Source organism: Garra rufa, chromosome 20 (assembly GCF_049309525.1).
Source record: "Garra rufa chromosome 20, GarRuf1.0, whole genome shotgun sequence".
NCBI classification, from domain to species: domain Eukaryota; kingdom Metazoa; phylum Chordata; class Actinopteri; order Cypriniformes; family Cyprinidae; genus Garra; species Garra rufa.
The window spans coordinates 32,668,965-32,687,074 of record NC_133380.1 but is presented as its reverse complement, the minus strand read 5'-3'; the positions used below and the strand labels follow the sequence as shown (position 1 = coordinate 32,687,074).

The 18,110-nt window shown below is 37.4% G+C and overlaps 1 protein-coding gene across 1 annotated transcript; it reads right to left on the bottom strand.

The window, feature by feature from the left end:
• Nucleotides 1-2,613: 2,613 nt before the first annotated feature.
• nr2f6b (nuclear receptor subfamily 2, group F, member 6b) lies at nt 2,614-17,679 on the bottom strand. Its single transcript, XM_073825717.1, has 5 exons — nt 17,465-17,679; nt 13,543-13,893; nt 8,248-8,342; nt 4,506-5,081; nt 2,614-3,842 (listed from the first exon to the last, which is right to left on the bottom strand). The coding sequence occupies exons 2-5, from the start codon at nt 13,809-13,811 to the stop codon at nt 3,568-3,570; spliced, it is 1,215 nt and encodes a 404-aa protein (XP_073681818.1). The 5' UTR covers nt 13,812-13,893; nt 17,465-17,679; the 3' UTR covers nt 2,614-3,567.
• Between the last annotated feature and the right edge of the window lie 431 nt (nt 17,680-18,110).

The following is an 18,110-nucleotide window of genomic DNA, read 5'->3' as shown; positions in this document are numbered from 1 at the left end:
CATTTGCCATCACTACGCTTGTGGTATTTCTCACAGCAGGGTCATGGCGGACACCCAAATCCACTATAATTATCTTTGAGCTGTCTATTTGACTATTTGCCTCACCTTTTCACCTCTCAAGCTCTGTCAGCTTGGATGGGGGCTGGCAGACATTTTCTAGAGTCCTAGTTGTTCCAGTCGTCTTCCATTATGGATAATGCTTCTGTGAACCTTCAATGCAGCAGATCTTTTTCTGAACTCTTCCCTAGATCATTGCCTTAACACAAGTCTGTCACTGAGCTCTACAGGCAGTTATCTTGACCTCAGGACTTGGTTTTTGCTCTGATATGCATTTTCAGCTGTCAGACCTTTTCTGAGAGGTGTGTGCCTTTCTAAATCATACTCATTCAAATGAATTTGCCACACTTTAACTCCACTCGAAGTGTAGTAACATCTAGAAGCAATATGAATGCTCCTGAGCTAAATTTTGAGTGTCCCAGAAAATGGTATGAATACGGGATCTTTTCAGTTTTTTATTTTTAATAAATTTGCACAAATGTTAAAAACCTACTTTTTCTTTTGCCATTATGGAGTAGGGTGTGTAGATTGATGTGGGGAAAAAAAGTAATTTAAAGTGGTGTAACATAAGGCAGCAATATAACAAAATTTGAAAAAAATTATTTATGAATAATTTCGCAAGGCACTGTAGTTTTAAGAGTTTTTTTTTTTAGATGAGAATGTACTTGTTTAGACTTCAAATATGTGGTTTGTTAATAAAGATCTGATTTGAAAGATGACTTTGATGTTTTACTTCGTTTCAAAGTTCTTTGTGGCAAAAGACGGTTCTTCAGATTATAAAAAGGTAAGAAAGACTAAATGGTTCTTTGTGGAACCAAAAATGGTTCTTCTATGGCATCGCTGTGAAGAACCTTTTAAAGCACCTTTATTTTTAAAGGGATAGTTTACCCAAAAATGAAAATGTGATGTTGATCTGCTTACCCCCAGGGCATCCAAGATGTAGATCACTTTGTTTCTTCAGTAGAACACAAACAAATATTTTTTACTCAAACTGTTGCACTTTGTCAGTCATATAATGGCAGTGAATGGGCACCAAATCTTAAAAGTAACAAAACCACAGACAAAACCAACTGCGGCTCGCGACGAAAACGATCGGTCTGTGCAATAAACTGAACAGTATTTATATCATTATTTACCTCTGATTCACTGCAACTTTCTACTCTCCTGAGCGCGTTCACAACAGCCAGCGCATGATGCGTCTACCATAGTAGATGCACTATGCACTATGCCCAAATCCACTATAATTATTTAAATAATACTGTTTTTCTGTCACGGAATGTAGTTTTAAGAGTTTTTTTTAGACGAGAAAATACTTGTTTAGACTTCAAATTTGTGGTTTGTTAATAAAGATAACACCTATTTGAAAATGTGCTTTGATGTTTTGCTGTATTTCACTATGTGTATCATTCCGCTTGCAGTATTTCGCACAGAGATTGTCTTTTGGATGCCCAATTCAACTAAAATTGTATAAATAAGACGTTTTTGTGTCACAGAATGTATTTTTCAGGCGAGAATGTACTTGTTTAGACTTCAACTATGTGGTTTGTTAAATATGATAAAGTCTATTTGAATTTGAAATGGCTTTGATGTTTTCAGAGATGTGAGCTCCAGGGCATCAGTGGGCATTCAGCGCTCATGAACCCACCAAGAGCAGCCTTACCTTGGCCATTTTATTTTATGTCAATTTAATGCTGTATATGAGAGCGCTGCATTTGTACTTTTGACTGAATTGCCTAGCAACTTTTATTACTTTTATTAAAAAGTAAAAGTTATTACATATTATTGTTCAATAAATAAGATTTTATATAAATAACAGTAGTATTTAGTATTGGGAAACAGTGTGTTCGTTTGTGATGGTGATTAGTTTAATTGTTCCACTGTTAAATGCCGATGAGAGGCTGTTTTTATGAGTGAGTCAGCAGTAGACTTAAAGACTATTATTTTGAAAGAGACTGAAACACGGTTGTAAACAAGGAAGTTATTTTTACTTTCAACAACAGCTTGTAAGATGCAGCCAGCAAATGCACTGAGCAGCGCTGTCATCAGAAATCACCCTTAACAGATGAAAGGATAGTACGACAAAGATATCGCTTTCATTAGCGAACATTCAAACTAATGTTTTATTGTTAATATGAGATTGAGCTAAAAAAAAAAAAAAGCTCTATCAGATGCAGGTAATCACATTTGCACGGTCTCTCTCATAATACTCTACATAATACAGTGAGCTTTTAATACAGTAATACAATAAGTTTTAAGTGAAGCAAATCAACGTTCCTTCATTACTAAAGTGTATTATAGTGTATTAAAGTTGCATTTTTCAATAAGCAAAGGCTTGGGCTGTTAAACTGTCAACTTTAGATTTGAATCTGTGGCAGTAGGAAGTAGTTTGCAAAAATTAACGTTTTTAAAAACACTCCATTTTTGTTTCTTATGTATTTACACACTCGTGCCATTAAACTGTTGTATAAATGCAATATCACACTCATAGCCATACGATGGCTGTATACCGGCAAATATCGACAAATATCGTTTTTTTGTTTTTTTTTTGCAGTTTATTTGTTTTTTCAATACACTGCTGAAAATGCAAGTTTTTTCATAAACAGTCTTGTTACATAAGAGCTTCTTAGTTTATCATTCATTTTTTATTTCTAGTATGCAAAAATACTTGATATTTCCCACATTCAGCAATGTAAAACTTTGTACCAATTCTCTACCCCAGTGAAAAATTCACCAGAACGGTTTAAATAGGACAATCGAAGACATGGTCTATGTTCAGAATAGCATATTAGCATACTACTACATACTATTTTTTGGTATATAGTATGTATACTGTGCATAGTGTGTAAAACCTTGATGGCATTTGCCAGAATATGCAGTATAAAGCCCACTGCTCAGAATACTGTATCCCACAATGCAGTGTACCGTATTTACATAATAAACATGCAATATAATGAGGCCATGTCACAACAAAGTAGCATAGCACTGTTTGGGACATGTAATGTTGCATATTTCATACTGTTTCACATACTATTCAATATAAAGCAGTATACAGTAGTGTGCAGTACGCAGTACGCTAGTATTCCATTCTAAACATAGCCATTCATTGTTCACCATTGATTTTTCAAGTATATATCCCAACATTTTGCGACTCACAAATGCAGTTATAAAGATTCTTAATGTACATCTACACTAGATTTAAAATAGTTCACTATGCTCTGAAAAAGAAGTTATTATACACTGTTTTTTAAAGCTTTGGATCTGTGTCTGTCCTCTGTGTATCATTCATCTTGTCAAACGTTTTTGACAGACTTGATGCTCATGATGTGAAACATGAGGTATCCTGGTACTGGATGGCTCATTTAAACTGCATAGGAACATATGTGTCAACCTCTTTTAGACATACAGTATATACACGATCAACAAAACCCCAAACACAACATCTATCCACACGGTTACTGTGGAATCATGGGAGCAGCCTGAGATGGGACAACAAGTCCTCTGATTGTTCATCTACTGTCCTGGCACGTACGGCCAGCTGATGGAGCTTCCAGAGAGCTGCATGTCCCGGATAAGCGTCTCGATTGGCGTCTTGCCAACCAGCCGCATGAAGAAGAGCTGAGAGATGAGGTTGGCGGGAACGGCTCTCAGGGCGGGCAGTCGCAGCAGGAGTCGGCCGAAGCGCTGCGGCTGACCTGGATACTGCATGCGCTCGTACTCGGTCAGGGCCACTTGTGCTTTCTCCTGCAGGCTCTCGATGTGCGCCGGATCTGACAGCCCACATGCGTCTGCAAGAAAACAGGAAAAAGAGTTTACAACACAGCTGCAAGTGAAGTCATACAAGCAAATGCAAAGGATATTTTCTTTTTGAACGAGACATTTGTCCTGTTAACTTTTGAAAAGTCTGTGAAAAAGTCTGTGAATAACTTCCTTGAGAACCCAGCATGGCCAGGCTGGGAAAGTGGCCAAAACCCCTCTAAAACCAGCCTGCTGACCAGCTATGACCAGCTAAAACCAGGCTGGTTGACCAGCTAAAAGCCAACCAGCCTGGGCTGGTTTTAGCTGTTTTTTTTTTTTGCAGCAGGGATGTCGCTACACATTTAATAACATGTTCTGATACGTTTTAGCATTTGCTATGCATTTAGTAATGTGTATTTTACCATAAAAGTCCAAGTATGATAATGATAGACATAGGTCCCTCTTTGAATATAAGTCTATGTGATTTTGTTTTAATCCAGCAAGGAAAAATGGTACATTTGATAATTTAAAATAATACCGCAACTCTCCTCAAAGACAGTGTCTGTAGTGCAAATTATGTGGGAAGTTTAAACGCATTTAGATTTGTAACCCTATATATAAACAACAGTACTAGTGGTGCATTGCTATGAATATCCTGATAAAGTAATGATTTGAAGACGGTGCTATATTTTTAACACAGTTTCATCACTCACCCGGTGAAAACAGAGCAATGGCTTTCAGACAGCTGTATTCGGCAGAATCCACCTGCAGTCGTGTCAGCTTGTCCACCTGGTCCTGGAAAACCCGCACTTGGTCCATGAAGGACACGACACGGTCAGCGGCCATGGGTGAGGAATGAAAACCAGCAGCTGCCAGCAGGGGGGCAGTGTGCAGCGGCAGAGCCGACTGAGCTGCATTCAGGATGAACAGTTCACTCCAGCTGAGCCTCAGAAGGGCCACCTGCTCTGACACGGGCAGGTCAGGAAAGTAGGGAATATTCCGGGCCCATTCTATGGTACTGAAGAGCAGCCGGGCCGCCAGCTCACAGATATTGTCGATGCCCATGACGGAGCTATTGCCTCCTGCAAGCTGCTGGCCGCACTGGGCTCCGTAGCGGCTGTTGGGGTACGGCTCTGCTCTCAGGAGCTGGGAAATGAGTTCAGACACCGGCTGACCATTGAAGAATTCGGCACCCATGCCGTGACCTCCTCCAACATCACCACCCGCTCCAACCATGGAGGCTGGACTGATGCCTGCATGGGAGGGAGGGATTCGACCACGCTGGACCGCTGGAAAATAAAAGAAAAAACCAACAAAGAGAAAAGGAAAAATCAATACAATGACACAAACAGAAAGGAGGATACAGCCGATGTACAAGAGGCATCATTGTGGGAAAAAATATTTCTCAGCTTTTATTTACATTTGAACAAAAAGTGGCATGTCCAAAATTATTCATACCCTTCTCAATAATCAATAGAAAAGACTTTATTGGCTATTACAACAATCAAACGCTCCCTATAATTGCTGACCAGCTTTCTGCATGTCTCCACTGGTATTTTTGCCCATTCATCTTTAGCGATGACCTCCAACTCTTTCAGGTTGGAGGGTCTCCTTGCCATCACCCTGATCTTTAGCTCCCTCCACAGATTCTCAATTGGATTTAAGTCAGGACTCTGGCTGGCCACTGCAGAACGTTAATGTTTTTGTCTGCTAACCATTGCTTCACCACTTTTGCTGTGTGTTTTGGGTCGTTGCCATGCGGAAATGTAGGCCAAGTTTCTCTGCAGACTGCCTGATGTTGTTGTTGAGAATTTTTGATGTATTGCTCCTTTTTCATGGTGCTGTTTACTGTGATTAGGTTCCCTGGTCCCCCGGCTGAAAAACACCCCCAAAACATTAGGTTCCCACCACCATGTTTAACCAGGGGCGGATTTAGCCATTTTGGGGCCCAAGGCAAACACAGACATGGGGCCCTCTACATATTTTGTTCCTCCTTGTAAAACTGTAAAATCGTATTCTCATAATATATTACCTGTGCAATATTTATTATCTATTCACAAGGAAGAGTTGCCATTTGTTCTATTTACCTTGGTTTCCAAGCAGAATCTCCTAACTAGATCTGTTTGCTGCTGCCTAAATTGGAAAAGTTGTTTATAGTCTTCTATCTTGTTTTACTAAAGCCAGAAGAAACACACGTCATAAATCATGTAAATGATCAATGTGGACACATAAATGTAAAATGTTGTATTACAGTCTTCATCATTACTATAATGGCCAAAAGTGAACACGGAAGTGCTGTTACCTGCACAGGGCTTGAAATTAACTTTTTTACTTGGTAGCACTGGTGCCCCACATTCAAAAAGTTAGGAGCACCAAAAAAAAAAAAAAAAATTTAGGAGCACCCAATTTGTTTTTATTAATGCACGATGCACCGATCTTGATTATTCATGGCCGATTCTGATTGTCAATGTTTTACAAGCAAATGGGATAATTCTTAAAGCCTTTAATATATTTATGTTAGGCTTTAAGCAAGGAACAAGAATGAATGTAAACATGAGTACATGAACAAGCTGGTTAATTTCTCTATTAGAGCCATTTAAATTAGAGGCAGCCACTGTATTTTTAAACAATCTACAGTAGAAATGACAAAAAATAAACGGCACAGTTCGTTCTTAGTGGTGTTGACAAATGCAGCGATAATCAAAGTAGGCTACTCTGTTAATATTCAAATTGCAAATAGAGACCTAATTTTTCAAGCATGATACAGAGCTATAGACAACATTATCATCTTTTTATCTGCTCACATACTAATAACAGCCTAGATATTTTATGTAGCCTAATTTGCACGCATTGGGAAGTCTTTCTCTAAACTTGAGGTATTAAAATTGCTTTTGAATGTGCGTGCACGTTTTATTTTTGATTTTAACAATCGCGCGAAACTCTCGATTGCGCTGAGCGTGTTATAATACAAGAGATTACTATAACAGAGCCAATTGAAAGTAGGAGGACACAAACGGGATTTTGAAAAGTGCGTCCTCAATGGAAATTATGCCCCTGCGTGAGTGGAACTCTGCCGCTGAGTTATCATTTGACGTGGATGTATGCTGAGTTGTACAGTATTGAGACGGAGGCGCCAGAATGTATGTGACAGAATGTACGCTGTAGCATGAAATACAGAATATTTCTTCGATCACTTCCGCAGTTCTGCATCAGATGCGACGTGAAATAATGGAATAGTCCAACAGTGTGGTGTTCGAGGGAGGCGCCAGTTTCCATAACATATATTCTATAGTATTCTGATGACTTTTCAGAGAATCTTTGACATTTGCCATAAAGTAAAAACAAAAAAAATCACCTCGACCAAATTTTTTTGAGGGGGCCCCCTTGCAGCTCGGGGCCCAAGGCAACCGCCTACCTTTGCCTAATGGCAAAGTCCGCCCCTGTGTTTAACAGTGGGGATGGTGTTCTTAGGGTTGAACGCTTCTCCTTTTTTACGCCAAATGAAGGCTACATCATTGTGGCCAAACAATTCAATTTTTGTGTCATCTGACCATAAAGCAGAAGACCAGAAGTCTTCTTCTTTGTCCAGATGAGCATTTGCAAAGGCCAAGCAGGCTTTTGTGTGCCTTATCTGGAGAAGTGGTGTCCTCCTTGGTCTGTGTCTGTGGAACCCAGCGGTGTGCAGTGTCCGTTGGACTGTCTGCCTTGAGATGTTGCCACCAGCAGAGCCCAGATTCATCAGGATGGCCTTGGTGTTTATCCTTGGATTCTTTTTACCTCTCTCACTATCCTCCTGGCCAGCACAGGTGTCACTTTTGGCTTCCGACCACGTCCTCTGAGATTTTTCACAGTGTGGAACGTCTTGTATTTTTTAATAATACTTTGCACTTTAGCCACCGGAACTTCAAAACATTTAGATATGGTCTTATAGCCCTTTCCTGACTTGTGAGCAGCCACAATGTGCAGCCGCAGGTCCTCAGTGAGCTCCTTTGTCTTAGCCATGACTGTCCACAAACCATCAGCAGAGAGCTTCTGTTTTTCACCTGTTGAGTTAATTAAAACAGCTGTTCCCAATGAATCAGGGTAATTAGGATGCTTTAGAACTGCTTGGACTATTTGGAATGGTATAAAACTTTGGATTTTCCCATAGACTGTGACAGTTTGCAAAGGGTATAAATAATTTGACATGCCACTTTTTGTTCAAATGTAAATAAAAAGATGAGTAATATTTTTTTTTTTCACAATGATGCCTCTTGTACATCATCTTATTATCTTTTGGGAGAAGCCTGTGTCATTTCCGGTCAAAAAAAAAAAAAAAAAAAAACTTGCTCGTTGAATAAAAATATCTTTAAGTCAGAATTTGCCAGGGGTATGAATAATTTCGGGCTTGACTGTAAATAGACGATAATTATTCATATAATATATATTACAAATAAAAAGCAATGATTTGCTGACCTTCTTTCCTCATTCCCACCCGGAAACACTTCTTCAGACGGCAGTACTGACACTGGTTACGGTGGTGCTGATCAATCTGACATTCTCTGTTTGACCTGTGAAGACAGTTTAGATGCCTTTGAGCCAAGAGAATACATGAGATCATTTAAGATTTATCACTTTTCAAAACATAACATCAGCATTCAGACCAACAGAGAAAGGTTGCTAGGTGTGAACATCACTATATGGATTGCATGATTTAAAAAGATTAAATCTTTCAATAAAGTCATGAGTCATGATGGTAACTTTCCTGAGTGTTATATTATAATCTCTGCATAGATACTGATCATTTAAGTCATTATTTAATTCTAGTATTATCTGTGTAATTCTGAGCAGAAGAGAAGACTGTTACATTGAGACTTGACATAATGGCACAAAACACTAGTTTTTACTTACCAGATCATTTACTTACAAGTCATTAAAGACACAATCAGCCTTGTAAACGAATGAATAAATTACAAGATTAAATGTATTTACTGTAGTGTCTCCCAATAAATTGTCACAATCTCTAAAGCTAGTACAACTGCAAACTGAGAAGAATAAAATATGTTTATTAATATAAAGCGGCAAGAGTGATTAAACGTCATTGAATGTTAATGAATAAAAATTATGGAAGCTTGTTTCCGCAACTAAATAAAAAATGAAAAAAGGTAATTGCGATTTTATCTTGCAATTCAGATTTTTTTTCTCAGAATTGTGTTTATATCTCACAATTTAGACTTTACAACACACAGTTGTGAGGTATTCAGAAGTTGGGAGTTGTAAGTCAGAATTGCAATATAAACTCACAAACTCGGAATCCTCACTTTATTTCTAGCAATTCTGATTTTATAACTGACAATTGTGAGTTCATTTCATGTTAATTCTGTGAAAAAAGTCGAGATTCAAAATTTCGAGATTCAAACTCACAATCCTGATTTTATTTCTCGCGATTCTGACTTTATTTCTCGCAATTCTGAATTTATCACTGATTATTGCTGTTTTCTATCACGTTAATTCTGAGAAAAAAAGTCAGAACTGCACGTTTATATCTCGCAATTATGACTTTATTTCTGGCAGTTGTGAGTTTTGAGAAAACAAAGTCAGAATTCAGACTTTATCTCTCACATTTGCAGGTTTATTTCAAGTAGGCCTAATTCTGAGGAAAAAATCTGACTTTTTATCTTGTAATTCAGATTTTTTTTCAGAGTTTATATCTCACAATTCGGACTTCACAACACAGTTATTCAGAAGTTGTAAAAGTCAGAATTGTGTGTTATAAACTTGCAATGCTAAGAAAATAATTTTTTCTAGAATCAGACATTATAAATCACAATTTCAAATTTATTTCTCAAAATTCTTTTAAAAAAAAGTCAGAATTACAAGATACAAACTTGCAATTCTAATAAAAAACTGTATTTCTCACAATTCTGATTTTATAACTGACAATTGCAGGCTCATATCACATAAAAAAAAAAAGTTTATAACTCGAAATTATGGTGGGGGCAGCCGTGGCCTAATGGTTAGAGAGTCGGACTTGTAACCCAAAGGTTGCAGGTTCGAGTCTCAGGTCCGGCAGGGATTGTTGGTGGGGAAGGTGAATTACCAGCACTCTCTCCACCCTCAATACCATGACTGAGGTGAGACCCTTGAGCAAGGCACCGTACCCCCAACTGCTTCACTACTGTGTGTGTGCACTTGGATGTGTTAAATGCAGAACACAAATTCCTAGTATGGGTCACCATACTTGGCCTCACTTCACCTCCTTTCCTTCCTAATTATGATTTTTTTCTCAAAATTGTGAGTTTATATCTTGCAACTCAAACTTTACAACACACACTTGTGAGTTATTCAGAAGTTGTGAGTTATAAATCAATTGTGGGATCCCTTCTAAAAAAAAAAAAAAAAACAGCTAAAACCAGCCTAGACGAAATAGTCTCCTGACCAGCTAAGACCAGCCTGGCCAGAAAGTGGCCAAAACCTCTATAAAACCAGCCTGCTGACCAGTTATGACCAGCCAAAACCAGCTTGGTTGACCAGCTAAAACCAGCCAAACAGCCTAGGCCGGTTTTAGCTAATTTTATCAGCAGAGATATAAACTCATAATTCTGAGAAAATACTTTTTTTTAGAATCAGACATTTTAACTAGCAATTGCGAGTTTATATCTCACAGAAAAAAACTCACAATTCAGAGAAAAAAGTAAAGTATAACTGACAATTGCAGGTTTATATTACATTAATTTTAAGAAATTGTGAGTTTATATCTCGCAATTACGACTTTATTTCTCACAGTTGTGAGTTTATATCACACAATTAAAAAAAAAATTAATATAAATATTTTATATATCTCGCCATTCTGACTTTCTATCTCACAATTGCAGGTTTATATCAAGTGGCTTAATAATGAGGAAAAAAGTTAGAATTGTGAATTTACATCTCGCAATTCTGACATTATTTCTTGCGATTGTGAGTTCATATCCAGCAATTCTAACTTTATTACTCACAATTGCAGGTTTATATGACACAATTTTGAGAAAAAAGTCAGAATGTAAACTCGCAATTCTGACTCTTTTTCTCAGAATTATGTGATATAAACCCACAATTGTCAGTGAGAAATAAACTCAGAATTGCGAGATATAATACTTTTTTATTTTCGATTAAGTGAGGACAAGAGGCTTCCATAAAAAATAGACCTAATTTTGTGAACAAAAATGAGTGGTTTAAAAACCTGTGAGCTTCAAGTCTTTTGTGTTTAAAATACAAATTCGAACTCAATAACATACTAATAAATAAAAAACTTTTCCCTTGCAGGATTATTCCGACAAATAAAGCTGAATGTGAATTAATCCCTGTCCTTTCTGAGCTGTCATCTGTGAAGAGCTCTCCAGTGATTCTCAGGTAAATTATCACATAACCTTGGCACAAACACAAAGGTCACAATTCTGTTCATTCATTCCTAAAGTTCCCATGGCAGCAAGGCTAATGTTAGATCTGCTGTAAGAGGCCAATTATATACACAACATGCACAATTGTGTTTCGACAGCCACGCATCTTTGTGCAACATTCAGTCATAATGGCTGGGTATTTTTCAGGATGGAAAAAATGAAAATGTAGCATGTTGCTATTATGGCATGCTGTGGATATTTCTGTAATTCTGTTTGCTCCCAGAACATTTTATAAATAAGTCAAGGCATCGTTAAGCCTTACTGACTTGGTTAAATATGGCTGTGCTCAACAAAGAAATGCTTTCGACATAATATGATATCCAGAAGCCATCCAAACTATGACCGTCAAAATGTCCTCCTGCAATCACAGTTGCTTAAGATAAAAACTGAGTTAACAAATAAATTAGCTGGTGGTCAAGACTTCTGGATTGTGATGTACTGTTGCTGTTGTTTATTTACATGCACACGAATGAACCCTGCTCAACTTGTCACATTGCCAGCAGTTCCTGTTAGTCCAGTTGTCTAAGTAAGTACAAAAAGATGGACTGTTGGTTGCTTCGGTCGCTGTCAGCATGAGTGCTTGATAGCTAAGAGAGTGCCAGTCGTTTGTCAAGTTGTACCTGGTTAGGACAAGCTGTATGACTGTTCAACTAAAAATGTTTTGATGGAATGTTAAAGAAAGTCATCGTTACTTGCAGAAAACAGCCTAAATCTTAATATTATTATTAAACTCTACTTGATTAACTTCATAGCAGGGCGCAACATTTCACTGACATTTGTGACTAGAATAGAAATGTTAACTGTATTTTGCTAATTAAAAGTCACTCAGTTTTGTAGAATTTAAGCATTCAGTCTTTAAAGGAGTAGCTCATTTTCAGAACAACAATTTACAGATAATGTACTCACCCCCTTGTCATCCAAGATGTTAATGTCTTTCTTTCTTCAGTCGTAAAGAAATTGTGTTTTTTGAGGAAAATATTTCAGGATTTCTCTCCATATAATGGACTTCTATGGTGCCCCCGAGTTTGAACTTCCAAAATGCAGCTTCAAAGGGCTCTAAATGATCGCAGCTGAGGAAAGAAGGGTCTTATCTAGCAAACTAAAAAATAAAAAATTACAATTTATATACTTTTTAACCTCAAATGCTCGTCTTGTCTAGCTCTGTGTGTACTCCAGTTCAAGACAGCTAGGGTATGTCAAAAAACTCCCATCTCATTTTCTCCTCCAATTTTAAAATCATCCTACTTCGCTGTTTTACCTTTTTTGTAAAGGGTGTTTGCACATCTTCTTTGCACATTCAATTTGTAAACACTGGGTCAGTACCTCTGCAGCAAACTAGGTCAATTTTGAAGTTGGAGGAGAAAATGAGATGGAGGTTTTTTGACATACCCTAACTGTCATGAGTTGCATACACAGAGTTCACGCAGAGCTAGGCAAGACGAGCATTTGAGGTTAAAAAGTTGTAAATGTTTTTAGAAAATTACCGATCGTTTCGCCAGATAAGACCCTTCTTCCTCGGCTGGGATCGTTTAGAGCTCTTTGAAGCTGCATTTAAACTGCATTTTGGAAGTTCAAACTCGGGGGCACCATAGAAGTCCATTATATGGAGAGAAATCCTGAAATTTTTTCCTCAAAAAACATCATTTCTTTACGACTGACGAAAGAAAGACATGAACATCTTGGATGACAAGGGGGTGAGCACATTATCTGTAAATTTTTGTTCTGAAAGTGAACTACTCCTTTAAGTATATTTTACTTAATTCCATACTTAAATTTTACTTAAAAAAATGTGCCAAATATATTTTTTTTTCAGTGAAAAACGCAATATTAATAGTAATTATATTTATTTTTATCTTGTGGGACAGTGAAAATGCCATGTCACGTCAACAGCCCATGTGTGTGTGTGTGTGTGTGAAAGAAATATTTAAAAACCTAATTTACGTTTTTCATTGTGCTTCTAAATTTACTTGCACACATTTCTTGAGAAAAAAAAAGTAACAGTCACGCATTGATTATAGAATGATTACTATGATTTACTCCTTTATTACAGGCTCTGATTCATCCGTATGTAAATGTTCGCCTACATACACTCTATTTTAAATGTCAGTAAGAGGTTAACAGAGTTCACAGAAAGTTCAGCCAAATTCCTTTGCCAAGCTGCATCTGGAAGCACGCCGTGTGATTGGCTGTTGCGTCTGAGCAGTCGCAAATCTTTTTGTTTATTTATGCATCGGATGTGTGGAGCCATCAGTTCCATGCTAAAAAACTGACAAGTGTGCCAATTTGTTGTAATGTAAGTGAAAAAAACATAAACCTATTTGCTGTCTCTCACCTGCAGGTGTAGTTGAGGTTCCGTCTGATGCTCCTTTTGAAGAAACTCTTGCACCCTTCGCAGGTGAAAACGCCATAGTGCTTCCCGCTGGATTTGTCCCCGCACACCACGCAGTCCACCACGCAGGCCTTGTCCTCCTCAGCACCTTCGGCGTCGCTGTTCCCCGCCCGGGGCGAGCTGTTCTCCTCCTCCCCCCGCAGGTAACCTTTCTCACCGAGTCCATTAGCGCCGCCGTTGGGGTTGGCCCATCCCCCGCCCACCATGGCCATCTCTGTGTTCACCAGCAGGAGCTGCTTGAGAAACCTTCCCGCGTCGAGAATTCAGAGCCGCCCCGGAGCGAATCCCTTTAAGCTGCAGACAGTAAGCCGGACAAGTCAGACACGGAGGAGAAACACGTTTAACAGCCCTCTGAAGACCTCCGAGGCTTACTGGCCTGACATGTTTTTGTCATATCACAATCCCTGTTGCTTTTCTTCATGTCCCCTAACCACAAAACCCTCTGAAGATCTCAAGATCCCTTTGATTCAATGAGCAGTTCAGAGTTACCTTGCCCTTTTCACAGGAAACAATAAATTACACATAAACGCACCCAGACTTCGGGGAGAAAGACAAGCTCATCCACAGGCTGCACAGCTCTGAGACGTGGATGAAATGAAACTCCTTCTCAGCTAGCAGCCGCCGTGACATTACACTCGGAAAACCTACTCTACGTGCCCCCTAGTAACCGACAAGTTAAACCAGTTCCTTCGCTACTGAGAAACATGCGGTCGTGTTTGGAAACGTTGAGGGTATTACAGGTCACTTGAGTAGGTTTGACTCAACCTGCCAGAGTATTTCGTATTTACTTGTTCAGAAAAATCTTAAATGAGATCACTTAGTATCTCCTAAGCAGAAATGAGATTAAAAAGAGTGCAAACGGAGACTAAGTTAAGCCTGATGCTTCTGTGAGGAACTCCCCTCTAATCTCATAAGTGTCTCGTTCAGTTTCAGAAGAACTAATGATACAGAAGTTTGTGAAGTCAAACACTTTCTCATCAAATCTTTCCAAGAATTTATTTGATAGCTTTGTGGTACATCAGCAATGGTCTCATTTGTGTCTGCTTTTATTTTCCCTCAGTAATTTTAGGAGAAACATCTGAGACAAAGTTGAGAACTGACTTCGGAGTAATAAAACGGTCTTCTGGGGTTATCTAAACATCATATAATCCCAACGAAATTGCTTCCTTTAACCCTTGCACATCCTCAGGGACGTTTTAAAATGTTAATGCAAAAAGCATTATTTTAATTGGAAATTTTAGTCTTTTTACTTTATTAAACTACTTTACACTAGGTGCAAAAAAGCTACCTTAAGGACAAAAATGTTTCCATTAAAACTGCAGTATTTAATTTCAGTGCCATTAAAATGTAAAATTATGCAGTCTTTATTAATTGGCATTGATTTTGTTGGCAATTAAATGGCTTAAAATGTTTTTTTATAGATTGCCTTTTTTTTTTTTACTGTGAGCACAATTTTCTGCAAATACTTGCTTTTTATTAATCTGACGTTTCACAAAAATAATAATGCATTAATGTTAATGCTGTTAACATCCAAGATTAATAATAAAAATAAAAATAAAATAAAAATCTGCTTAGCATTTAGTATACGGAAAAGTATATGGTTTTTAGTATATGGATTTTATGGATCAAAAACATTGGCATTATGTAAACAAACTGGCATTTAACGAGTTAAAATCCTGGAAAAATTGTTTTAGTTAGATGACAGATATCACATATATATTTTTTAAGAATCCTAAAAAAATAAATAATAATAAAATTAAACTCTGCGTGGAACTTAGTATATGAAAAATAATCTATTTTTTTGTCTTTTCATAAAATAACAGAGGCATTATGTGCACAAACTGAAATTTAAAGGGTTAAAATCCTAAGTAGTTATATCACAGATATCTTATTAATAATCCCAAAAATAAATAATAATAAAAAAATCTGTTTAGCATTTATAATATGGAAAATAATAGATTTTTGTTTCTTTTCATAAAACAACAGAGGCATTATGTGCACAAACTGACATTTAAAGGGTTAAAATCCTGAAAATAATAGTACGGTTTGTACAGTATAAAAACCATTACGCCTATGGAATGTCCCCATAAAACATGTAAACCCAACATGTGTGTGTGTGTGTGTGTGTGTGTGTGTGTGTGTGTGTGTGTGTGTGTGTGTGTGTGTACCTGGTATTCATCACGTTGTGGGGACCAAATGTCCCCACAAGGATAGGAATACCAGTAGATTTTGACCTTGTGGGGACATTTCTCAGGTCCCCATGAGGAAACAGGCTTATAAATCATGCACAATGAGTTTTTTTGATGAAGTAAAAGTGTGCACAATCTCCTGTGAGGGCTAGGTTTAGGTGTAGGGTAGGTGTAGGGCGATAGAAAGTACGGTTTGTACAGTATAAAAACCATTACGCCTATGGAATGTCCCCATAAAACATGTAAACCCAACATGTGTGTGTGTGTGTGTGTGTGTGTTTTCATAAAAAACAGTGGCATAATGTGGACAAACTGTCATTTAAGGGGTTTAAATCCTGAGAAGTAATGATTTTTTAGTAGTTATATCACAGATATTCTTCGCATTTATTAATAATCCTAAAAATAAAGAATAATAAAATAAGCTGCTTAGCATTTAGTTTATGAAAAATAATAGATTTTTTTGTCTTTTCATAAAACAACAGTGGCATAATGTAAACAAAGTGACATTTAAAGGGTTAAAATCCTGAAAAGTAATGCTTTTTTAGTAGTTATATCACAGACATATCATGTTTTAATAATTCTAAAAATAAATAATTATAAAATAAAAAATCTGTTTAGCCTTTAGTATATGGAAAATCTATCTATCTAATCCTATAAATAAATTATAATAAACAAATCTGCTTAGCATTTAGTATACTGAAAATAGATTATTTTGTGTGTGTTTAAAAAAACAGCAGTGGCATAATGTGAACAAACTGGCATCTAAAGTGTTAAAATCCTGAAAATGAATGATTTTTTAGTAGTTATATCACAGATATTGCATATATATATAAATAATCCTAAAAATAAATATTTATTTTTTGAAAACCTGCTTTGCATTTAGCATTTAGTTTATAAAACAAGAATAGTTTTTTTTTTGCTTGTGTTAAAATCCTGAAAATGGATTAAAAAATTAAATTAAATTTAAAGGGTTATATATATATATATATATATATATATATATATATATATATATATATATATATATATACACATACACATACACATACACATACACACACATATTAATAATCCTAAAAATAAATTATAATAAACAAATCTGCTTAGCATTTAGTATACTGAAAAAATACATTTTTTGTATGTGTTTTCAAAAAAACAGCAGTGGCATAATGTGACCAAACTGGCATCTAAAGGGTTAAAATCTTGAAAATGTATGATTTTTTAAGTAGTCATATCACAGATATCTCAAATATATATTTGATTTTAGGACTGATGATGGTCAAAAAAAGAAGTAGTAGTCAGTAAAAGTGGATTTTTAAAAAAATATTTTTTATGACCATTTTTTGACCCTAGATCTTTTTTTTCCTCTGTGTAACTTTTTTTATAGCTGACACACAAGGGTTAAACGGCTAATAAAGAGCTGCTTTCCAAACAGCAGAAAGCCACAATGCCAAACATGCAGACAGAAACCTGGCTAATGATAAACAGAGCTCAGCCCCCACCCTGCTCCTCAAGGATCAAAGTTCAAGAAAGTTCCTTGCTCTTTCGCTTGGTTAAACAACGCAAACCCGAATGCTCTTGCAACTTTGCAGAGAAGGAAGCACCTTTTGGCCGAGTCTCAGTACACTCTGTGCAAATACAAGAAAGCGAGAGAGAGAGAGAGAGTCCTTCCGTACCTTATTTCGTCAGTGCCGGTTGGTCCAGCCGTTCGCTCTGCGGGGCCTCAGCATTCCCCAGAACCGACCTTAAGCTCTTCTAGCCGTCCGCTGCTTCCTGTGCCCTGCCTTTCTCCATTCATCAGTAAATCATGAGATCCAACGGTCAGGAGAAACAGCTGACCCGAGCGTCTGTGGTGACTGGCCAACAAGCCTCGCTCTGTTCTCTGTCTCTGTCTCTCTCTCTCTCTCTCTCTCTCTCTCTGAGTGGTGGAGGGCGAGCGAGCGTGTGTCTGTGTGTTCAGGGATTTGACACTGCTATTCAAGCCCTCTGGTTGCCATGGTGCTGGCTGCCTTATAAGGGTAATAGAGTCAAAGAGCAGTGAGTGGGCTGTAGCCACTCTACACAAACAACCAGGAATGCGTTACCACACACACGGTTAACCCCTCCAGGGATGACCATAGGTACACTTAGCGTACATCTGAGGACGGAGAAGACCTCCTCAGTGAGGATCCAAACATTAGAAGATCAGCGAGATTGAAATCAAAGAATATGGCTGGAGATTTTAGTTTTACAACTGTAGGAAGTTCCTCAGTGAACTTCACCTTAGACTTTGTCCTCAAAAAACGCTAGCATTTCTTTCAGTTTTACTAATCAATTACTAAT